The 18862-nt window shown below is 35.5% G+C and overlaps 1 protein-coding gene across 1 annotated transcript in view; it reads left to right on the top strand.

Annotated features, from left to right (window-relative positions):
• The window catches only part of PTPRD (protein tyrosine phosphatase receptor type D), a 401932-nt gene that overhangs the window by 259498 nt on the left and 123572 nt on the right, over nt 1-18862 (top strand). The window contains exons 18-19 of the mRNA XM_080820332.1: nt 4346-4555; nt 9274-9434. Coding sequence (XP_080676458.1) covers nt 4346-4555; nt 9274-9434 — 371 coding nt within the window. The remainder of the gene's footprint in view (nt 1-4345; nt 4556-9273; nt 9435-18862) is intronic.

Below are 18862 nucleotides of genomic sequence, written 5' to 3'. Positions count from 1 at the left end.
GTTAATGGCTGTGGTTCAGTCAAATACAGGAAAAACTTTGCTATTTTAACATGATGCTGGTTTGAATCACTTCAGAAAGCAAATTAAAAGGTCCCCATTTGGGGACATATGAGATTTTAATTTGTTAAGTTTATTTATAACCTAGGCTACATCTTATAGCCCAACCTGTTGTATCCAGGTATTTTCTCCACCTTAAATTAGTGCAAACACAGCAAGAGAAAGTAGAAATTCCTTAGCTGCCGTACAGGGAAGAGATGTGTATTTCATACATGTCTGCACTAAGGAGACTGTGATCTGACATATAAGGGCTGCTAGCTTCTTTTGGCAGACATATACCCTCTCTAGACATATGGTTCATCTTCACCCACTTCATTTATCTGAGTTAAACTTGATCAAGTTCAGAAGGGGAGATGAGTTCAGGGTTAGAATTATGCTTTTATTTCAGTATTTTATGAGTATATAAGCATTGGAGGGGTGTAATTTAGGATATAATTTCAATAATGTCAATTAATTTATGTTATAATTTTTTTCTGTTAATAAAACAGGAACAAAATCATTTGAACAAAATGAACAAAATCATTCCTATGTTAGAGGAATAGTAATCTCCCATCTGAATGTGAAATGTCAACTGATCTTTTGTAAAATTTTTTTAAAGATTTTATCTATCTAATTGAGGGAGAGAGAATGAGTGAGAGAGAGAGAGAAAGAGAGAGAAGGAGTAGGAGGAAGGGCAGAGGGATAAGCAGACTCCCCACAAGGGGGGCTTGATCCTGGGACTCCAGGATCATGACCTGAGCTGAAGGCAGCCATTTAACCAACTGAGCTACCCAGGTACCCCCCTTTTTAAAAATTTAAATTCAATTAGCCAAAGTATAATGCATCATTAGTTTTTGATAGTCAGTGATTTATTAGTTGAGTATATCTCCCTGTACTCATCATATCATGTACCCTCTTTATAGGTGCCCCTTTTGTAAAAATTTTGAAGTAAGGCATGCTTTTACTTGCAACTGACTAATCAGTTAATTTTGAGATTGTTATTATTATTACTTACTATTTTAATCAGCTCTTGAATAAATTAATGAATTTAAATGCAAAGGTAACTTGTAGAATCTATGAATCTTTCCTCCTGTTAAAAACAAGAAACAGGGCACCTGCGTGGCTCAGTGGGTTAAGCCTCTGCCTTTGGCTCAGGTCATGACCTAAGTGTCCTGGGATTCAGTACCCCCATCCGGCTCTCTGCTCATCTCTGCTCAGCAGGGAGCCTGCTTCCCTCTCCCTCTCTCTCTCTCTGCCTCCCTCTCTGCATATTTGTGGTCTCTGTCTGTCAAATAAATAAATAAAATCTTAAAAAAAAAAAAACAAAAAGAAACAAAAAGCAAAAAACGAGTTACCAAAGAATTAAGATCCAATCCAAAAATGATGTCAAATACTTTTAAATAATAACCTTTTCCTAGAAGTAGAACCATTTGCTAGCAATAGGAAGCTGATTCATTTTTATAGCCAAGTTTTAACCTCTAAAATGCACAGCAATGCTAATGGATTAAAGTATAGAGCTATATGACATTGAACTTTCCTGCAATTAAATTCTATGGGTCTGTGCTGCTGATTCCCATAACAAAGGGTCATTTTAATCATCCCACAAGTTGTGGTGCATTAATCTGTATAATAGTTTGATAAAGAACATTTATTAATTCAAAATTTTGGGGTCAGGATGGGTTGTTTCCCACTTTTCTTACCGATATAATTGAGACCACATTGTAGAATTAATGGTGGAAAAAATAAGATATGCATTGACTGGAAAATGAAAATTATTTCTGATAAAAAACTAAAGCCCTTGATACATCTTTTGGAATTACCTCCAATACATTTTGTAGCTATGGTGTAGGGGAACAAATGAAACTAGGCTATGGCCTCACTTTATGCTTACTCATCCAGTTTCTGATCCCTAGAGACATTTTTCCCCCTATCATGGCTAATAAAAGCATTGTTGTAATTTTATCTATAGCTTGGTACTGCCAGCTTTGACAAAGCAGTGTTCCTTTCTTAAATGAATTTGACCAAGTGATTTTTTAGAAAGGCCTATAATTCAAATCATTGAAACTATATCATCGAATATAATGGTGGCCTAAGGGGATTTCCACATGTATGCTTCACATCTAGGCCCATAAAAAATGGAAAGAGGCTTCCTAAACAGAGTCACTCTCAATATTATCTTCTGAGCTCATTCATCCTTTGTCTGGAGATAATCTCCACATAATAAATTCATGCACTGAAACTTCTGTTGCCAAGGTCAGACTGGACAGAGCTGACGTTCATAGTCAAACTGAATTTTGGACGGAATGACTCATAAAATATTAGTTATATTTAATTCAGGGCAGGTCTTATATCATAAGCTTTTCGTTGCATTTACTTCAAAGGCTTGCTGCTAAATAATGTGGTCATTTGTATTTGTAACTTCAACATACTGGGTAACTTTGGTGTCATCTGAGCAAGCTTGACCAATTTAAAATACAACACAGGAAGCATCCTGCAGAAATTAGAGCAACCTATAGGGGCAGAGTTGATATTCTAGGTTTGACCTTAAGGAATAGCTGCATTACATCTAAGGAGCACCAAAAAACCCAAATATTTTATTCTAAGGTACTTCCTCTAAGTCTTCTAAAGAAACCTTAGCAAAAAGGTACTTGTGGGGATGACAGTGATATGGATGAATTATGACAGTTGCATACATGTGAAATATGGATAAAATCAAGGTAGGGTTTGATCAGTGAAGTGGAAGAGGGGAACATAGTAGCATAAACAACTGATGGTAAATGTTTCTGATTAACTAACTTCAAAAAGCTGTTCAGCTCATCTCTAGTACATTTATCCTTAAAGTAATGGCTCATTGTTTACTACATATCAATAATAATCTTCATAATGACTTTTCCAGTATACTGTTAAATATTTTGTATCAGATTTTTAAAAAATAACATGTTATAGTTCATGTAATTTTCATTGCATCAATGAACTCAAAGTTAAAGAAAATATTAGAGCATTATAAATTGAATTCAAAACAATGTGGGCACAGATGACCTATATAACCCAAAGAGTGTTCACATGTTTGATTTGCATTTGACCAGCTGAATACATTTATAACCCTGTGTAGTATGCCATCAGGTTCCCAACATAAGGATTTGACGTTTGCTGTATGTAGACTCTGCAGCAATTATCACAGAAGCCTGGCCTTGGGAGCTAAGCAGATATCACTCCTTTGGTTTTTGATCTGTGATTCCACTTATATAACAAGAGTAGCAAATAATTTCACCATAATGTTCCCATTAGTACCTTAACTTTATTTATTGAATTAAAGACAATTTTCATTCAAAAAAAAAAAAAAAAAGCATCACAGACTGCTGTAAACTTTTTCCCTGGTTATGCCTTGAGAAATACCAATATATTTAAGGGAAGAAGACAAAGCTAACTTCAACATTACTTTGAAATCATTTATCATAAAATACCACTAATACAGCTTTCTAATGAAAAAGGTGAAGGCCAAACAGGAATATTGAAACATAAGTTCTGCTTTTTCTTTTAAAGATACATGAAGGATTTTTGTGTACATGTGTATGTTTGTTTTCTTCAGGGTAATATTAAACTTAATGTTTATCTACCCTGCCTCTTTCACCTGGGAAGAAAATTCAACGTCTCCAAGGAACTATCAGCTCCAGAAAAGTTAATGTGACTATAAATGGGAGAATAAACAAAAAGGTTATTTAAGGAGCTGAGAAACCAAGTCAAGCCACAACTTATTAAATGAGTAACAAGGTCTATTTAAAATAAGTTTCAATTAAAACTTGGTCATTGGATTCTATTTCTGGTGATTTGAGGGAATTTGTATTGTATAAATGATCTCATTACTAAAAACCATCTAACCTCTCCCCAAATTGATCATAACCGATGGCTTTAAATGAGGTTACTATTTGTTTGATAAGTAAGAGTAATAAAGCCAGCATGGCAGGCTTTTGTGAATCAAGCTTTTTACTTAGGTTATATTGCACTCTTGCCCTTTGAGAATATTTCATAAGGGTAGACAATGATATGAACTACCATTGAAGGAAGGGTCTGATTGTCCTGTGTTTTAGCCTGGGCCTTGCAAGAGCAGTGTAACACCTTACTTTAACAGTAAGACAAGCATTTGAAATATAGAACTGAGATTTAGTGATGCTGACACGGTACATGAAATGTGGACAAATTGTATTTGGGCTGTTCCCAGGCTTGAATTAATTTCTCCCATTAAATAGTCATTAAGTTGTGTTATTGTTGTTTACATTTCTTTTTCTGTTTCCCACTTTTTTCCCTTAAGCTGCTTAAAGAGATATCTAGGAAACGCAGAAGCATCCGACATGGGAGAGAAGTTGAATTAAAGCCATATATTGCTGCTCACTTTGACGTTCTTCCTACCGAGTTCACCCTGGGGGATGACAAACATTATGGTGGATTTACAAACAAGCAACTCCAAAGTGGTCAAGAATATGTCTTCTTTGTGTTAGCAGTGATGGAACACGCAGAGTCTGTAAGTTAATTGTGCTGCCATCTCTTTCCTTTGGTATTCTTCCTTATTTCACCAGAATATGGCTCTTTAGGGAGAATATGTAGATATATTCACCCTAATGATTTCTCATGAACTCCTAGTTATTTCTCATGAGCTCTCATTAAGTTAAATGGAGCAATAGGCTGCCTGCTCTTTAAACACTGCTGAGTAAGCTGCTTGAGATTTCATAATAAACAAGGCCATGTCTCGAATGGCATAGAATTTAAGTGGACTTTATGGCTTATGAAGTGTTAAATTGTTAGGATATTGTTCTTGAAACCATCAATGTGACACATATGGAAAAGAGGGTGATGCCCATCACTGCTCAACATGTCCTTCGTCGTCCTTTAAAAATGTTCTCAGAGAAGTTCATTTGATTGCAATAGGAACTATCAAGTTCTGCAATTAAACATAGTGTATTTCCAGGTATTCAAAAATACTGATTGAGGGTGATTGTGTTTTATTCTCCTGCAGCTGCCAGCAAGCCCACATTTTCTACCCAGAGTCATAGGAAGGTCTATCTAGGAAAAAGGCAAGCACAGTCAGCTTCTTTAATTATAGCAATTTACCAATGACTTTATCAGTGAAAAGCCAAGAATGTTAGAAAATAATTCAATAAAACAGAGAATTCCTAAGGTACTCTAAATAATGAGTTGTCTCTTTTTATGTAATTCATCTTGCTCTTATGTCGTTTTATGCTTCAGTTGCTGTGACTGTTAAAAAGGAGAGAGAGGGAGAAAGAAAGAGGGAAGAAGAGAAATTGTAGCTGAGAAGGGGGGTGGATTTTGAAGTGGCAGTTCACATTAACATTTAATATACATATTCTAACTGTATCTTTCTAATAGGGGCCTAAAACTGACAGGCGTGGCAGTTCGATTGGGCCAGTCACTTCCCGTATAGAGGAAGCCTGAGATGTATCAAAGATTTCTTCACCTCAGGTGTTAGCATATACAGTGGGGCTTCTCTTCAAATGACTGAAGGAATTCCCCCGTGGAAAATCAAAACACAAAGGCAGCCTTTATGCCTGGTTTACCTTTGTGCACAGAATGTCATTTGAAAACAAAGTGACAGGCTCCCTGGAATTTTAATGCACGGGTATGCTTTCTCTTTTTAGTTGAAGGTTTTAAGTCAGAACATCAAGGGAATAGAATGTTAGAAATCATCTTTTTCTTTCTTGTCTTTAATGACTTTTAGATATTTGAACTAATTTTCTTTGCATAGCTCTAAGATGTTTCAGAAAGCACATTCAGACCATTGAGGCAGATCAGAGAATTCAGCAAAGAAGAGAAGCCTCAGCGGACTGTGCAGGCTGATGGCATCACTGTCAGAGACTCTGGTTTGAATTCTCCCAGATGTTCCTAGTGTTTAGATATATAACCAGTGATGAAGAGTCTACCCAGTCCCTTAGTATGCCATTTCACTGTCTCATTAATTATGCAACTTGGACTTTTTCCAAATAAATTATCTGAATTGTTCCTTCCCTACATCAACTTTCTCAGCAGTGTTCTTTATGTGTTGTTTTCAGGCCAGCACCTACTTTACAGAGAAAACTTGTATCCAACTAGTATAATGTTGGTAGTGATGCCATCAAAGTTTTATGAAAAATTGTTGTTAAGCACCTAACCACTCCCAGGCTAGGCTGAGAATTTTCATAGACAAAATATCCACCCCCCCCCCAGATGTGAGCTTTCCCTAGTAAATTACTGCCTCATATTAAGAGTATCGGAGGACTGGTTTAGAAAGACCAAAGTCTATCACCCCCATGCATTGAACAAGTTTTTATTTTCATGAGGCTAGTATCATTTTATGGTTTTGTTTTGTTTTCTCTTCATTTTCACATGTCTCTATTTCCTGATTTGGGTTGAAAATCTGTGTGCTTTGGGAAAACCTCTACCTAGATTTGTATCTTGGTTGACCAAGATGATTATCTCAAAGACCCCTGGTAAAGAATTTCAAATCACAGAGTTTTGTTTACTTTTGTCTGCCAAACAGTTTGAGTGTGACCTACAAGATGGAAAGGGGAAAGCATAAACCAAAACAAACAATTATACTTACATAAAGAATCGTGTTTCTTGGATATTTAGTGTCTTTGCCAAGTCCTTACACTGTACATATCCTTTTTTTAGCTGCTTCTGAGAAGGTTGGAAATGTACTGAATTTTTATCTTTTGACACATTAGCAAATCTGGAAATGTAGTCAGTCTCTTTCCTAAGTACAGTGGAGAAAGTGGGAAAGAAGAATAGAAAACAAACATTTAGGGGGGTATATGCCCTCCAGATTGACCATTAAGCTTGCTGCACTTAAACTCAGAATATATGCCCTAAATTAATTCTTTAAATGTGGATGAAAAAATTAGATATACTTCATATTTCATGGAGAAATGAGAATATCCTCTCATGTCTTGGTAAGATCAGCCATTTGAAAAGATGAACATTTTATTTGCTGAAGATTTGCTGGGAACTCATTAAGTGCAAACCTCTGTGCTAGTTGTTTAAGTGTACAAACACAAACAGTATATAAATCCCTACTTTCCTGGAGTTTATAGTTTCATTAAAGAAAATAAGGTGTATGCACACATAAAAAAGGAAAATAGAGTTTGATGAATACTGTTAAAAAAGAAATAAAGGACTACCTGAAATTTTCAAAATTATTTCTACCTATATTTTGTGAGATGATTGATTATTTCCAGTTATGGAGTGATAGCTTCACTGGAGGCAGTATTTCAGTGGGGCCTTGGAGATCACTCAGATCACAGGAGCTAAATGTTGTGGAACTTGCGAGAGAGTTAAAGAGAGAGAATAGAGCATCTAGGGAATAGTAGGGAGAAGCTCACTATGATAGAAAATGTTGTGTGTGATACAGAAGGTTAAAACAAAATCATAGAGGCCCTTAAAACCCATGCTAGAATGTCTACGGCTTCTTTAGGAATCACCAGAGAGCCTCCTGAAGGTTTTATAGCTACAGTTTAGGATAATAACTCTAGCAGCAGTAGAGACTGTTAGAGGAAAAAAAGAAACTCTTAGTATGTTCTGGGTGGGCAAGAATGAGGTCCTGAAGAAAAGTGGTACCCATGAGACTGGGAAGAGGGTAGAGTGACCTGAGGGTCATTGGCAGAATAAAATCAGTAGTTTTTCATTCCTAGGTATTGAGAGGATGAGACAAATTAGCAAGTTGAAAGGAAGGTCTATCTAGAAAGTTGGGAAATGGCACATGCAATTCATGACTTTCAGGTAGATGTAAGAATCTCTAGCAGTAATTGGAAATGAAGGTCTGGGACTTAGCAAAGTTTCTGACTTTAGAAACATTAATCAGGAAGTAATCTGCATAGAAGTTGGTAGTTAAAGGTAAGGATGATCTTGGTAGAAAAGGGAGAAAATGAGTAGCAGAAAATAAAACTTGTGAATTCTGGCATAGGATGGATTCGGTGGTGCTCATGATCAGTTGGCAAGATTAGAATGGGACCAGTTGAATAAAGAAGTAGGAGAATCAGTGGAGGAGTTTCAAATAAGGCTCAATCTACTAGGGCAAATCTGGAAAAGATATCTGGAAGGGACTGAATAATGACAGTTTGATTTAACAAATGAGAAAGCAGAACGAGTGGTAGTGCTGGAGTGAGAAGAGATGAGGAGCTAGTGGCAGGACAGGTGGGGCAGCACATAAGTGTGGATTGGTCTCTATTGGAGAAAGAAAATCTAGGACCTTATACAGGGGGGCAGAGTCAAGACAATACTGTACTAAGAGAGCCTGAAATGAGACATAGGATGTTATTAAAAATAAAAATTCATAGTACTCAGTCCATTCCTTCACCAAGTAACTATATATTTTTCCCAAATTCATTTAGGGAAAGTTAACAAATATAATTACGTATTTAAAGCGTACAACATGATGATTTGATGTACAATGTACATTGTGGAATGGTTACCGAGATCAAGATCATCAGCCTATCCATCTGCTCACATACTTAACTCTTTTGGTGTGTGTGTGCATGTGTGCTGAAAAATCCTTAACGTCTACTCTCAGCAACTTCTGAATATATAATACTGTGTTATTAACTATAGTCACCATGCAGTACATTAGATCCTCAGAAGTTCTTATAACTGGTGTTTTGTACCCTTTGACCTACATGTCTCCATTTCCCCTTCCCCAAATACTAACATTTTTTCTATAAATATTTACTTTTTAAATTTGGTCTCCTTAACTGGCTGATAATGTCTTTAGGGCTGAAACTATAATATTTCTGTTGATTTTCACATAACATGTAACACCTTGGCATAGTGCAAATGCTCATTGAACATTTTGTAAATGGTTAACTGTTTTCATTTATACTTCATAAGACCATTTAATATGTCGTATATAGATCTCAAAGAAAATGTGTCTGCAGAGTAATTATAACATCAAAAATGATTTTATTAGAAAATATTTCACTATTCAAGGAAATTCACATTGCAAGACCTCTTTACCTTTTCCTCCTTCCTCCGTTTTCTCCCGCTTCTTCTCTCATCCCTTTCCCTCCCCTCCTTTCTCACTGACATTGTTTCATACACTTAACATGGCATCCACTAAGTTCTGAATTTTTGCTTCTTCTAATGCTATAGATATTCACGAGAAAACCATTAGTTTATAAGTAACACAGACTCTGTTTTTTCTCAGAAGATGTATGCAACCAGTCCCTACGTAACACAGACTCTGTTTTTCCTCAGAAGATGTATGCAACCAGTCCCTACTCTGACCCTGTTGTGTCAATGGATCTGGATCCACAGCCAATCACAGATGAAGAAGAAGGCTTGATCTGGGTTGTAGGTCCTGTACTTGCGGTGGTCTTTATCATCTGCATTGTCATAGCTATCCTTCTTTATAAAAGGTAGGTTTGCCCAATATTTCTATTGCAGTCTTGGTAATCCTTCTATGGTCATTGTGTGGTTGCTATTAATGAAGTGCTTCAGTGTAGTCTCCACAATCATTGGAAAATGTCTCCATTGGATTAGAATGAAATGTAAAGTTTGTGCCGTTTCAAATCCCATTCAAGTGTGGTATCGACTTTCTTGACCACCATTCATGGATCCTAGCCTTGGTTTTATGAGCTACTTTATGCATTAGGAGCACTTTGCATGGCACTTTGCAATATATGAGTACATTCATAAGCAGATAATTCCAAGCTTGCATCTGAAAGCTTTAGGTGATTAATTGCTCAATTTCAACATGGTTTTAGAAATGCTATTACAAACTTACACATTTATTCCCATTCCATATGTCTAATGAGTGCATGAGCTAAGATTTTTTTTTCCTGTAGCTATTTCTCAAAAGAGTGAAAATAGCTAAAATTTGAAGAAAAAGGAAGGAAAAATGTGAAGAGAATTTTTTTTTTATCTTTCTCTTTCTATAATCTTTATTCCAATAGTGAATTCTATTTGAGTCCAAGAAGGGATATAAGGTACTGTTTTCTTTTAAAAAACTAAAACCACAACCTAGATCTTTATACTCCCAAGTTTTGATCCAATTTAGTGTCTTTGACTACAATCAGGATGCAGATAATCCACATGTACCACCATGTTTTATGATCTTCCACACTTTATCAGTTACATTTCTGCCTTATTTAGAGTAAGCTAGATTTTTCCCCTAGTCCCAGTCTGTTGGAAAGGGTACATTAGTAATTCTTTCCCTAAATCCTTTCTGACGTACAAAATATATGATGTTAAAAATATAAAATCATAAAAATTAACATATATAATAAATTCTCTTAAATGTGTAGAATGGCTAAATTCTAAATTATCTCCCTTTATATCACTTTTTTCTTTTCTTCCAATCCAAATTTTATTTTTATGAAACTTTAATTTATGTTCCCATTTTTCTTCATAGTATGTCATCTTTCAGAATGCTATGTGAAGATGATCTCTTCCCTCTACTGTGAAATAGCCTCCTCCCCCCCATAACCTTGACTTTCAAAATCAGATGAGAATGTCTTCATTTTGATTCTTACTGACAGGCTTCATCTGATAATCTTGTTTTCATTATCTCTTTTTCCTATTTATTTAGCTCCCTTCACTGGGTTTATATTTAATTATTTCTACCTGTATTCTTTTGTTAAGCATGTTCTTATGTTCCTGAAATAGTCCTTTTTTTTTTTTTTTATAACCACTTCTCAACTTAAAAAAATATCCTTTAAGACACTTGTCCTTTACAAAACTTTCTCTTAACAGGCTGTGTTTCATTTTATTTCAGTGTAAAGAGAGGATTGAAAGAGAAGAAAAATTAAAGAAGTTCATAACCATAACCCATTAAATTGCCTCTCCTATTTTAGACTTAGGAAGAAGGAAAAGAAATATCCATCATTATTTTTTTTTTTCCTGATCACTGTCATTACTCAGTTACCCATACTATAAGATGGCTGAAAAAGCAAGTAATTTAAGGCCAAACTCTCTTAGATGATGGTTTCAATCTCCCCATCCCCATATTATATCAGTGTGTATTGAGTTGTCTCTCTTGTGTAAGGAGTAAAGGCAGGAAGCACAAGGTGCCCACATGCCCCAGAACAATAATAAATCCTGAGTGGGTCCAAGCAGGAGCTGGCATCCTGTGCTGTTTATGTGCTACACTCATGACCAGAAAAGAATATAAAAATAAAAGACTAAATTATCTTTGTTTTCTGTGATATATATTTAGATGGCCAAATCCTGCTGTGGGAGTCAGATCAGAAAGTGCTTGTGGATGGTTACATTTCTAGACCATGGCGCATGACATTTTGTGATTTTCCAAAATGAACAAAATGCGTGTTGTATTTTTTTAAGTTGTGTTTCATTTGGCTATATCTGGCTATCATTAAGTCATGTCACTTTACAGAGATGTGCGTGGCATTTGTGAGTTATGTAAATGTGAAGAAATAAGGTTATAACCTTGATAATTTTTTAAAGATTTATAATTTAGTGTTCTTGCCTCATGTGCATGTGCTTGAGGAAAAATTCAACTCGGTTATATATTTTTTCTAATCCTTCAAAAAAAGCATCACATTTAAAGATTTTATGACTCTGTTAAAATAGAGTTGCATTTTAGTGTGTGCATATGTAAGCATCGTCTAATGCAATTGTTGGGAAATGCACACATCCTCGAATGCTAAGTATATTTAGCCAACCATCTGAAGGCCCATGAAGCGTTTCTGAAATAGAAATGCTTGCTTCAGCAGTAAAGAACATTCCTGACTTGAAATTCAAGTAGACCCAACAATGTCCTTCTTGATTATCATGATGCAGTTCAAGAGGAAATCTTCTGTAGGCAATGAATAGTGTCTTTTATAGCTTAGATTCTGAGCAAAGTTAATTATATAATAAATACTTCATCCCTCTTTTTAGGTGTCTTTCAGTGTATACATGGGTCATCGGTAATGACTCAGAATTGAATATATCATTATTATTATTATTGTTATTAAATATTATTAACTCACATTATCTTGATAATACCATTTATCACACACACCTGCTTACTAAACTACTTGCCATAGGAGTAGGTCTAGAGCTGTGGATGGGTTATTCATATAAAAAAGCATATTTTATTGATCTGTGTGAGGAGACTGAGACTTATTCCTGTTAAGTATGTTGATGTGGAACTAGTACACTCTTTTATCTGGCATTATACTTATATGCCTTTAGTTTTAATCTAGTAATTTGTAAGCCTATAATACATTGATAATCAGTGACGAAACATCAACTGAAGCTTTTTAAGAGCCCTGAAATTCCTGCTGAACCATAAGAAAATTAAAATATATTTGGTAGGTCTTTAGTGTAATGAATTCTCTTGCCCTGTGATTTTTTAAATTTTTTCTCTATATATGATATACACAAGCTTTCAAAATGTAAATCATAGAGATTAGATGGTAGGAAGAATTAGAAAAACACTGATCAAATAATCAGGAATCAGGGAACCTGAGTCCTAGCTCTGTGACTAGGTAACTAATTGGGGTAGAAAGTCACGTTAACATTCTGGGCCTCAGTTTCCTTGTTTATAAAGTAAGTGGGTAGACTAGATAGTTGAGCCTTTTTAATAATAATGTTCTTTAATCTGACAACATAAAAACCTAAGTAATAGAATTATTGCCATAACATTTCTGTTTCCAGTGTTGTATATGTTTTTAAAATATGACTCCAGGTTGTTCTCCATTTATCCACCCCACAAAAAAGAAAATAGGGACGCCTGGGTGGCTCAGTTGGTTAAGCAGCTGCCTTCGGCTCAGGTCATGATCCCAGGGTCTTGGGATCGAGTCCCACATCGGGCTCCTCGCTCAGTGGGGAGCCTGCTTCTCCCTCTGCCTCTGCCTGCCTCTCTGTCTGCCTGTGCTCACTCTCTCTGACAAATGAATAAATAAAATCTTAAAAAGAAAAGAAAAGAAAAGAAAAGAACCCATAAAACAAATGAACACTTAGATCCATCTACTGCGTATACTTGTTCCATGTGTAAGGCTTTTTAGTCATTAGTTTTAGCATGGTCCAGGAATTATTTATATAGAAGATATTTTGAAAATAAAATGTTAGCCTGACTTTATGGGAATGCATTTCAAGATGGATGAGAAGTATTTATTATGTACTATGGAAGAAAAGAAAATAGGGATTAGGAGTTCAGAAGGATCTAAGGCACTATTTAAACAAAATTAACATCTTTAAAAAGTAATAGTCTAACTTAAATAGATATTGTGGACAGAGTGAATAATTCCCATCTCCACCTATAGATGATCATGTATGAAAGCCATGGGAGAGATGGGACTAAAACACAGACTTCAGCTTCTCAAGCTTTCCCCCAGTTCCATCATTAGCCACTCTCTGTGGACTGTGCCTTACTAGTCTTCTCATGTGTGTCAACTTTATGCATATTTCCAAGATGCCATCAAAGAAATAAGTACAGATCAGGACATTTTGAGGTGCTATGGAGAAGTATATTGCCATGCCCAACCACACTGGACAATGCTGATTGATTCTGCCTTCTGGCCTTTGAGTAGATCCTTCTGTATACCTGAAATGCCTTTCCTCTGACTCCCTATCCTCTTTTCTTGGCCTGGCCAACTCTGAAACATCCTTTAGAAGTTACCTAAGATGCCACCTATTAAACAAAAAGTCTTTCTGGGTGCCTCCCTCTTGCTTTGTTCTCTTTACCAGTTCAGGCTCCCCTAAGGGTGTTCCCTTGTCTTCAAAGCACTTTCTGCTTATGGATGTCACAGAACCATCACATTACTGGACTTGCTCATATCCTTGTCTTTCTTGCCCCCACTAAATTGTATGTCAGGGACTCTGTCATTTCCTATTATCCCTTATGCCTAGTAGATTGCATGGCACAGAGGGATAATGAGTAATCAAATTTATATCAATTGAATAGTATCAACAAAGTCCAAACTCCCTCCCCTCTGCTTGTTTACTCCATCATACAATACCACCTTCATGTTGACTGGCAAGAGCTATAATAAAACCCTCAGCCTATAATTTAAATGTATAAGTTCCTAAAGCCTTCAAACTTAGATACTTGCACCAAATACATACCCATGTGTGTGGTAGGTCTGACATTTCTGTGGAAGGAGTGAATCACACACAAACTATGCATTTGTTCACCAGAATACTCAGCCTTTTAATATACTAAACTGATAATTCACTAAGAAGTTCTCTTCCATGCAAAGAAATATATTCTCCTACAACTGACTCATTAAAGATCTCTTGGATTAGATATGAGCAAGCTAGTGATTCCTAGGTGGCTCAGTCAGTTAAGCATCCAAATTAATCTCAGCTCAAGTTTCGATCTCATGTTCATAAGTTCAAGCCCCGTGTTGGGCTCTATGTTGGGCATGAACACTACTTAAAAACAAAAACAAAAACAAAAACAAAACAACAGCAATAACAGAAAACAAAAAACAAAAAGATGAACAACTTAGAAACATATATATATATAGGATTTTTAAAACCTGGGGCACTAGGTAAATCATTTTAAAATGGAGAATACAAAGAATTAACCAGTATGTTTGATATCACTTTCATTATTCACTTTGTATGTGTGTGTCTGTACAATTTAAATGTGAATTTTGTATTTTTGAAAGGAGATAGACCTTAAATCCAAATTCTTTAGCCACTCAGGTATATATTTCATTGACATTAAGGCAGACTTAGTATCTCTATTTTGGATTTGAGAATGCTCCAAATATTTGGCAATTCACCTAACCATGGAGATTATTTAGATTAATTTTTTCAGGTAAAAGTTTTATTCTCTGCATAAAGAACATAGTTATTTAACAATGCACATATTATCACATGAGCACGAGCTAGATGTGTTCACAGACTGCAGCACCTCTTTGACTAGGAAAATATCTGTCATGTCCGTGGCTGGTAATAAAAGACTTTCAGGATTAGCCCAGCAATATAGATGGGTCATGCTCTGTAGATTTATAGTGATGAGTATTTCTTTTTCCAAAACTGAAAATGTATTTGATTTTTTATTGGAAAAAAGATTTATGATAACCTTACTTGTCAAAAGGAGTTTGGAGAAATTATTTTTGCCACTTTATTACCTCATAGTGTATTATACCATTGTGCACATTTTTGTGCAGTTCAATGCAATTTGCAGATATTTTATATAATATATATACTTTATAAGGAATAACATACCTCTTAACTGAAGGGTTTGTTTTAGATGAACAAATTTCTTACATAGAATTATGTTGTATTCCCATTAAGTACATTAGTAGTTTCCTCATGGTATGTATTATAAAAAGCATATTATATCTCTACCATCAAACACTTTCTGGGAAATAATTAATTGTGGCAATATTATGTAGGTTGATGAATAAAAGTGAATGTGACATTAACGTATGCACAAAAAATGTTTTAGTTAGTTTTGTACCCTCATGTCCTCCATTTAATTCATAATTAGAGACCGTTAAAGTTTTGATACACTGTCATTTCCCAATGTGTGTTAGTTAATGTGTCCCTGCTTGTGAGCAGTGTTTCTTAAATCTTGGTTGTCATAGTTACTCTTGTTACCACTGGCCAACTAACATTTAGCCTTTCTTTTTCTTTTTTTGCTGCATTAAAATGGAGCAGTAAACCTGACAGGTGAGGAATAGAGAACAAACCCCTTTAATGCTCAGTACTAGATACTGGTAGCCTTTGGAAGTATTGAGGGGGTGAGGGTGGAAGTTGGATATAAAAGTAGAAGATGGACAAAGCCTAGTTTATAAAATATTAAAATGATTGGTATTAAAATGATTCTGGGGGAAATAAATTAGTTTGTCTATATAAAAGAAAATAAAAAATTATCCAAATTTAGAAGGTAATGAAACCAGTCTGGATTTTGTTTTAATGAGCATCTGTATGTGTTAATGTGTCTACAGAACAGAAATGTGAGGTGTCCCATAAAATGTTTGTTTTGTTTTGTTTGTTTTTACTCAAGACCGATTTTTAAGTTTGATCTGAGGTCACCTCCTGATCCAGGATCACTACTGGCATTTTCATATCCTGCAAATATTGGTGACTGTGCCTCTGTGAAAACTCTTACATAATTCCAAATTATTTTCCATGTTTTCCAACTCAACTAATAATAGCAGCAGCAGCAATAGTAGTAGTAGTAGTAGTAGTAGTAGCAATAATAATAATAATGATGATAATAATAATAATAATGGTAAGACTAGCTATCTGTGTGATTATTGAATGACTGGTCCAATCTAACTTTCTAATTTCTAACATATCTATATATCCAAATGTATATCTATCTATCTATACCTTCCCATTTATATTGATAGATATAAATTTCTGATAAAACTTAAACTAACAAAAGGGCCTCAGTGCTCATCTCAATCATTTTCCTCCCAGTACTGTATTCCTGTAGTTCCCAATGCTTGTTCCCTGGACCAGCAGCAAAAGCATCAGCACTACTGGGGAAAGTGAGAGAAATAGAAATTCTTGGACTTCCTACCCAAACCTAATGAATCAGAAACTCTGGGTGTGAGTTCAACAGTCTGCAATTTAGTAAGCCCTCCCAAGTGCTTCCATTGCATGCTAAAGTTTGAGAACCATGGCTCTATTATTTTCCCTAAAATCACTTAACACTGGTCAGCAAGCTACTTTCATTGACAGAAAACTTAGTATTTCTGTAGGGTGTCTTTTTTTAAAATATCACTAGCTGTCATTAATCTAGCTAAAACACATGCAAAGTAGGTTTGGTTTTTGTTTATTTTTTTTTTAGTCAAAACAGAACACACTTTGAACCCACTTAATATACTCAGAGATCTACCTTCCCATTTAATACTATCTACATTTTGTAACATTATCACTGCCTTCTGGTCCCATTAAGATGAGAGAATTGGCTCTCTTTCTTTTTCAGAACCACTAATTAACATTTATTGAATATTCAAGGTACTAAAAATGCATTTATAATTTTCTAAATTAAATGATACTTTAATTTATGTATTAGCCTTCAGAATTATCTAAGTCATATGTGGGTAACTTTACAAATGCATACATCTTATGTATACATGAAAGGACTAGAAATTTTCTTCAATACCTTTATTCTTTATAAAATATATAAATAAATAAAACAACTTCTAAAGAATTACAATATTTAACATAGACATCATCTTGAAACCTTCTTCCTCTCTTTTGTACACGAAGAAATTGAGAAGTGTTATAGTTGACTTCCCTAAGAAGATACACACCAGTAGTGGCAGAGTGAAGTTACGTTCTTAAAAGCATCAGAATCATAAAGTGTTTGAACCGACTTCTTTGAATTTAATAGCAGAGATTTCTGATAAATATATCTGTCTTCCAAAAGCCTTGGCCCATATGTCTGAATATCTTTGTTTTAAGTAAGTGGATTCCCTCCCACTTCATCCCTAGATGAGAGCCAGGTGAGAATAAATGACAATAAAAAGGCCCTTAGACCACGGAGTAGAATTTTTTTTTATATGTGATCCACATCCCAAACCAGGACACGGTTTTAGATTAATAGCAGTTTCCACCATATCTGAAATGTCATGTAACCTTGCATTTCCTTTTCACCCATATAACTCCTACATGTGGTAGATAGTTCTTTTTGCGGGAAATATCCTTACAATAGGACTTCTAATCTTAATAGAAAAAATAAAATAGCAAGGCAAAATTCACATCATTTTGGAGTCACTATCTTTGCTTTTATCTCATTGAAAATGAGAATAATGAGACCTCTAGAAACTTAGGAAATGTGTGACTATGTACGTTCATGTTGGGCCTGATTTAAACCACCATATGCCATTTAAGAACTGTATGGCCGTAAATTCTATTTTTAAAGCTCTTTATCATTATTACCCAATGATGACCAAACTCTTCATCCTGCAAACATTTCTTAGAAATCCTTTCTGTTGGAAAACAACCGTTTTAGCACATTTATGTTTAAAAATAATGTGACAAAAGTGTGGGCAGCCAGAATTATCCATGTTGTGATCACCACCAGAACTAAACTAAGCAAAACAAAATTTAAACGGCTGGTTTTCTGAGATGGCTAGGATTTTTGGAATCTGAGATCTTGGAGGCCGTTGATTTGAACAGATAAAGTGAGGGAGAAGTTAGTTATTAAATGTCAGGGAACCACCCCCCCAACACACATACACACACTTTATCACAGGTGTAAACTGTAATGTTAATCCCATGCTCTGGGTTTTGAGATTCATCTGGGCAACAAGATGTGACATTCACCTTCCCTGGCACCAGGGAAACAGACTAAATCTCTTTAGAGAGTATTCTTTTCTGTCCCTTTGTCTCAATATCACTCAGCCTGTCCTCAGTGAAAAAGAAGATAAGGAATAGGTCCCACAATACCTGCAGGAGTGACCTAGTTTCCTTGCCCAGAAATTTCTACATCTGGTTCCATAATCCTGCAAAAATGACAGTGGAGACACTTTGAGATGGGAAAAAATCCAGGTTGGAATCAGTAGGTCTGGCACATCAGTAAAGAAATGTATCTGTGCCAACTCTTATGGGGAAAAACAAACAAACAAACAAGCATAAGAAGGGCCCCTGGGGTTACCTGAAGCAGGAAGACCAAGCCTATGGTTATTACAGAAGGGACTCTGACTGGCGGTTGGTGGCATTTCATTAGCCCATTGAGATTCTGTATCTTTGGTGGTGAAGTGAATCTCTGTGAGGGAAATACCCACAGCCTAACACAGGGATATTTTCTACTTAGAAACTGGTCACCATGTTCTTCTTTCACATGGTCTTCCAAGCCACTCTTTCTCTTTCTTCTCATATCTTTCTGGCCAGCCCTCAGCTCTGATTTCCCTTCCCTTCTCCTTTT

Source organism: Martes martes, assembly GCF_963455335.1.
Source record: "Martes martes genome assembly, chromosome: 12".
Lineage (NCBI taxonomy): Eukaryota > Metazoa > Chordata > Mammalia > Carnivora > Mustelidae > Martes > Martes martes.
Note: the sequence above shows the minus strand (reverse complement) of the source record. Positions and strands in the feature narration are given on the sequence as shown.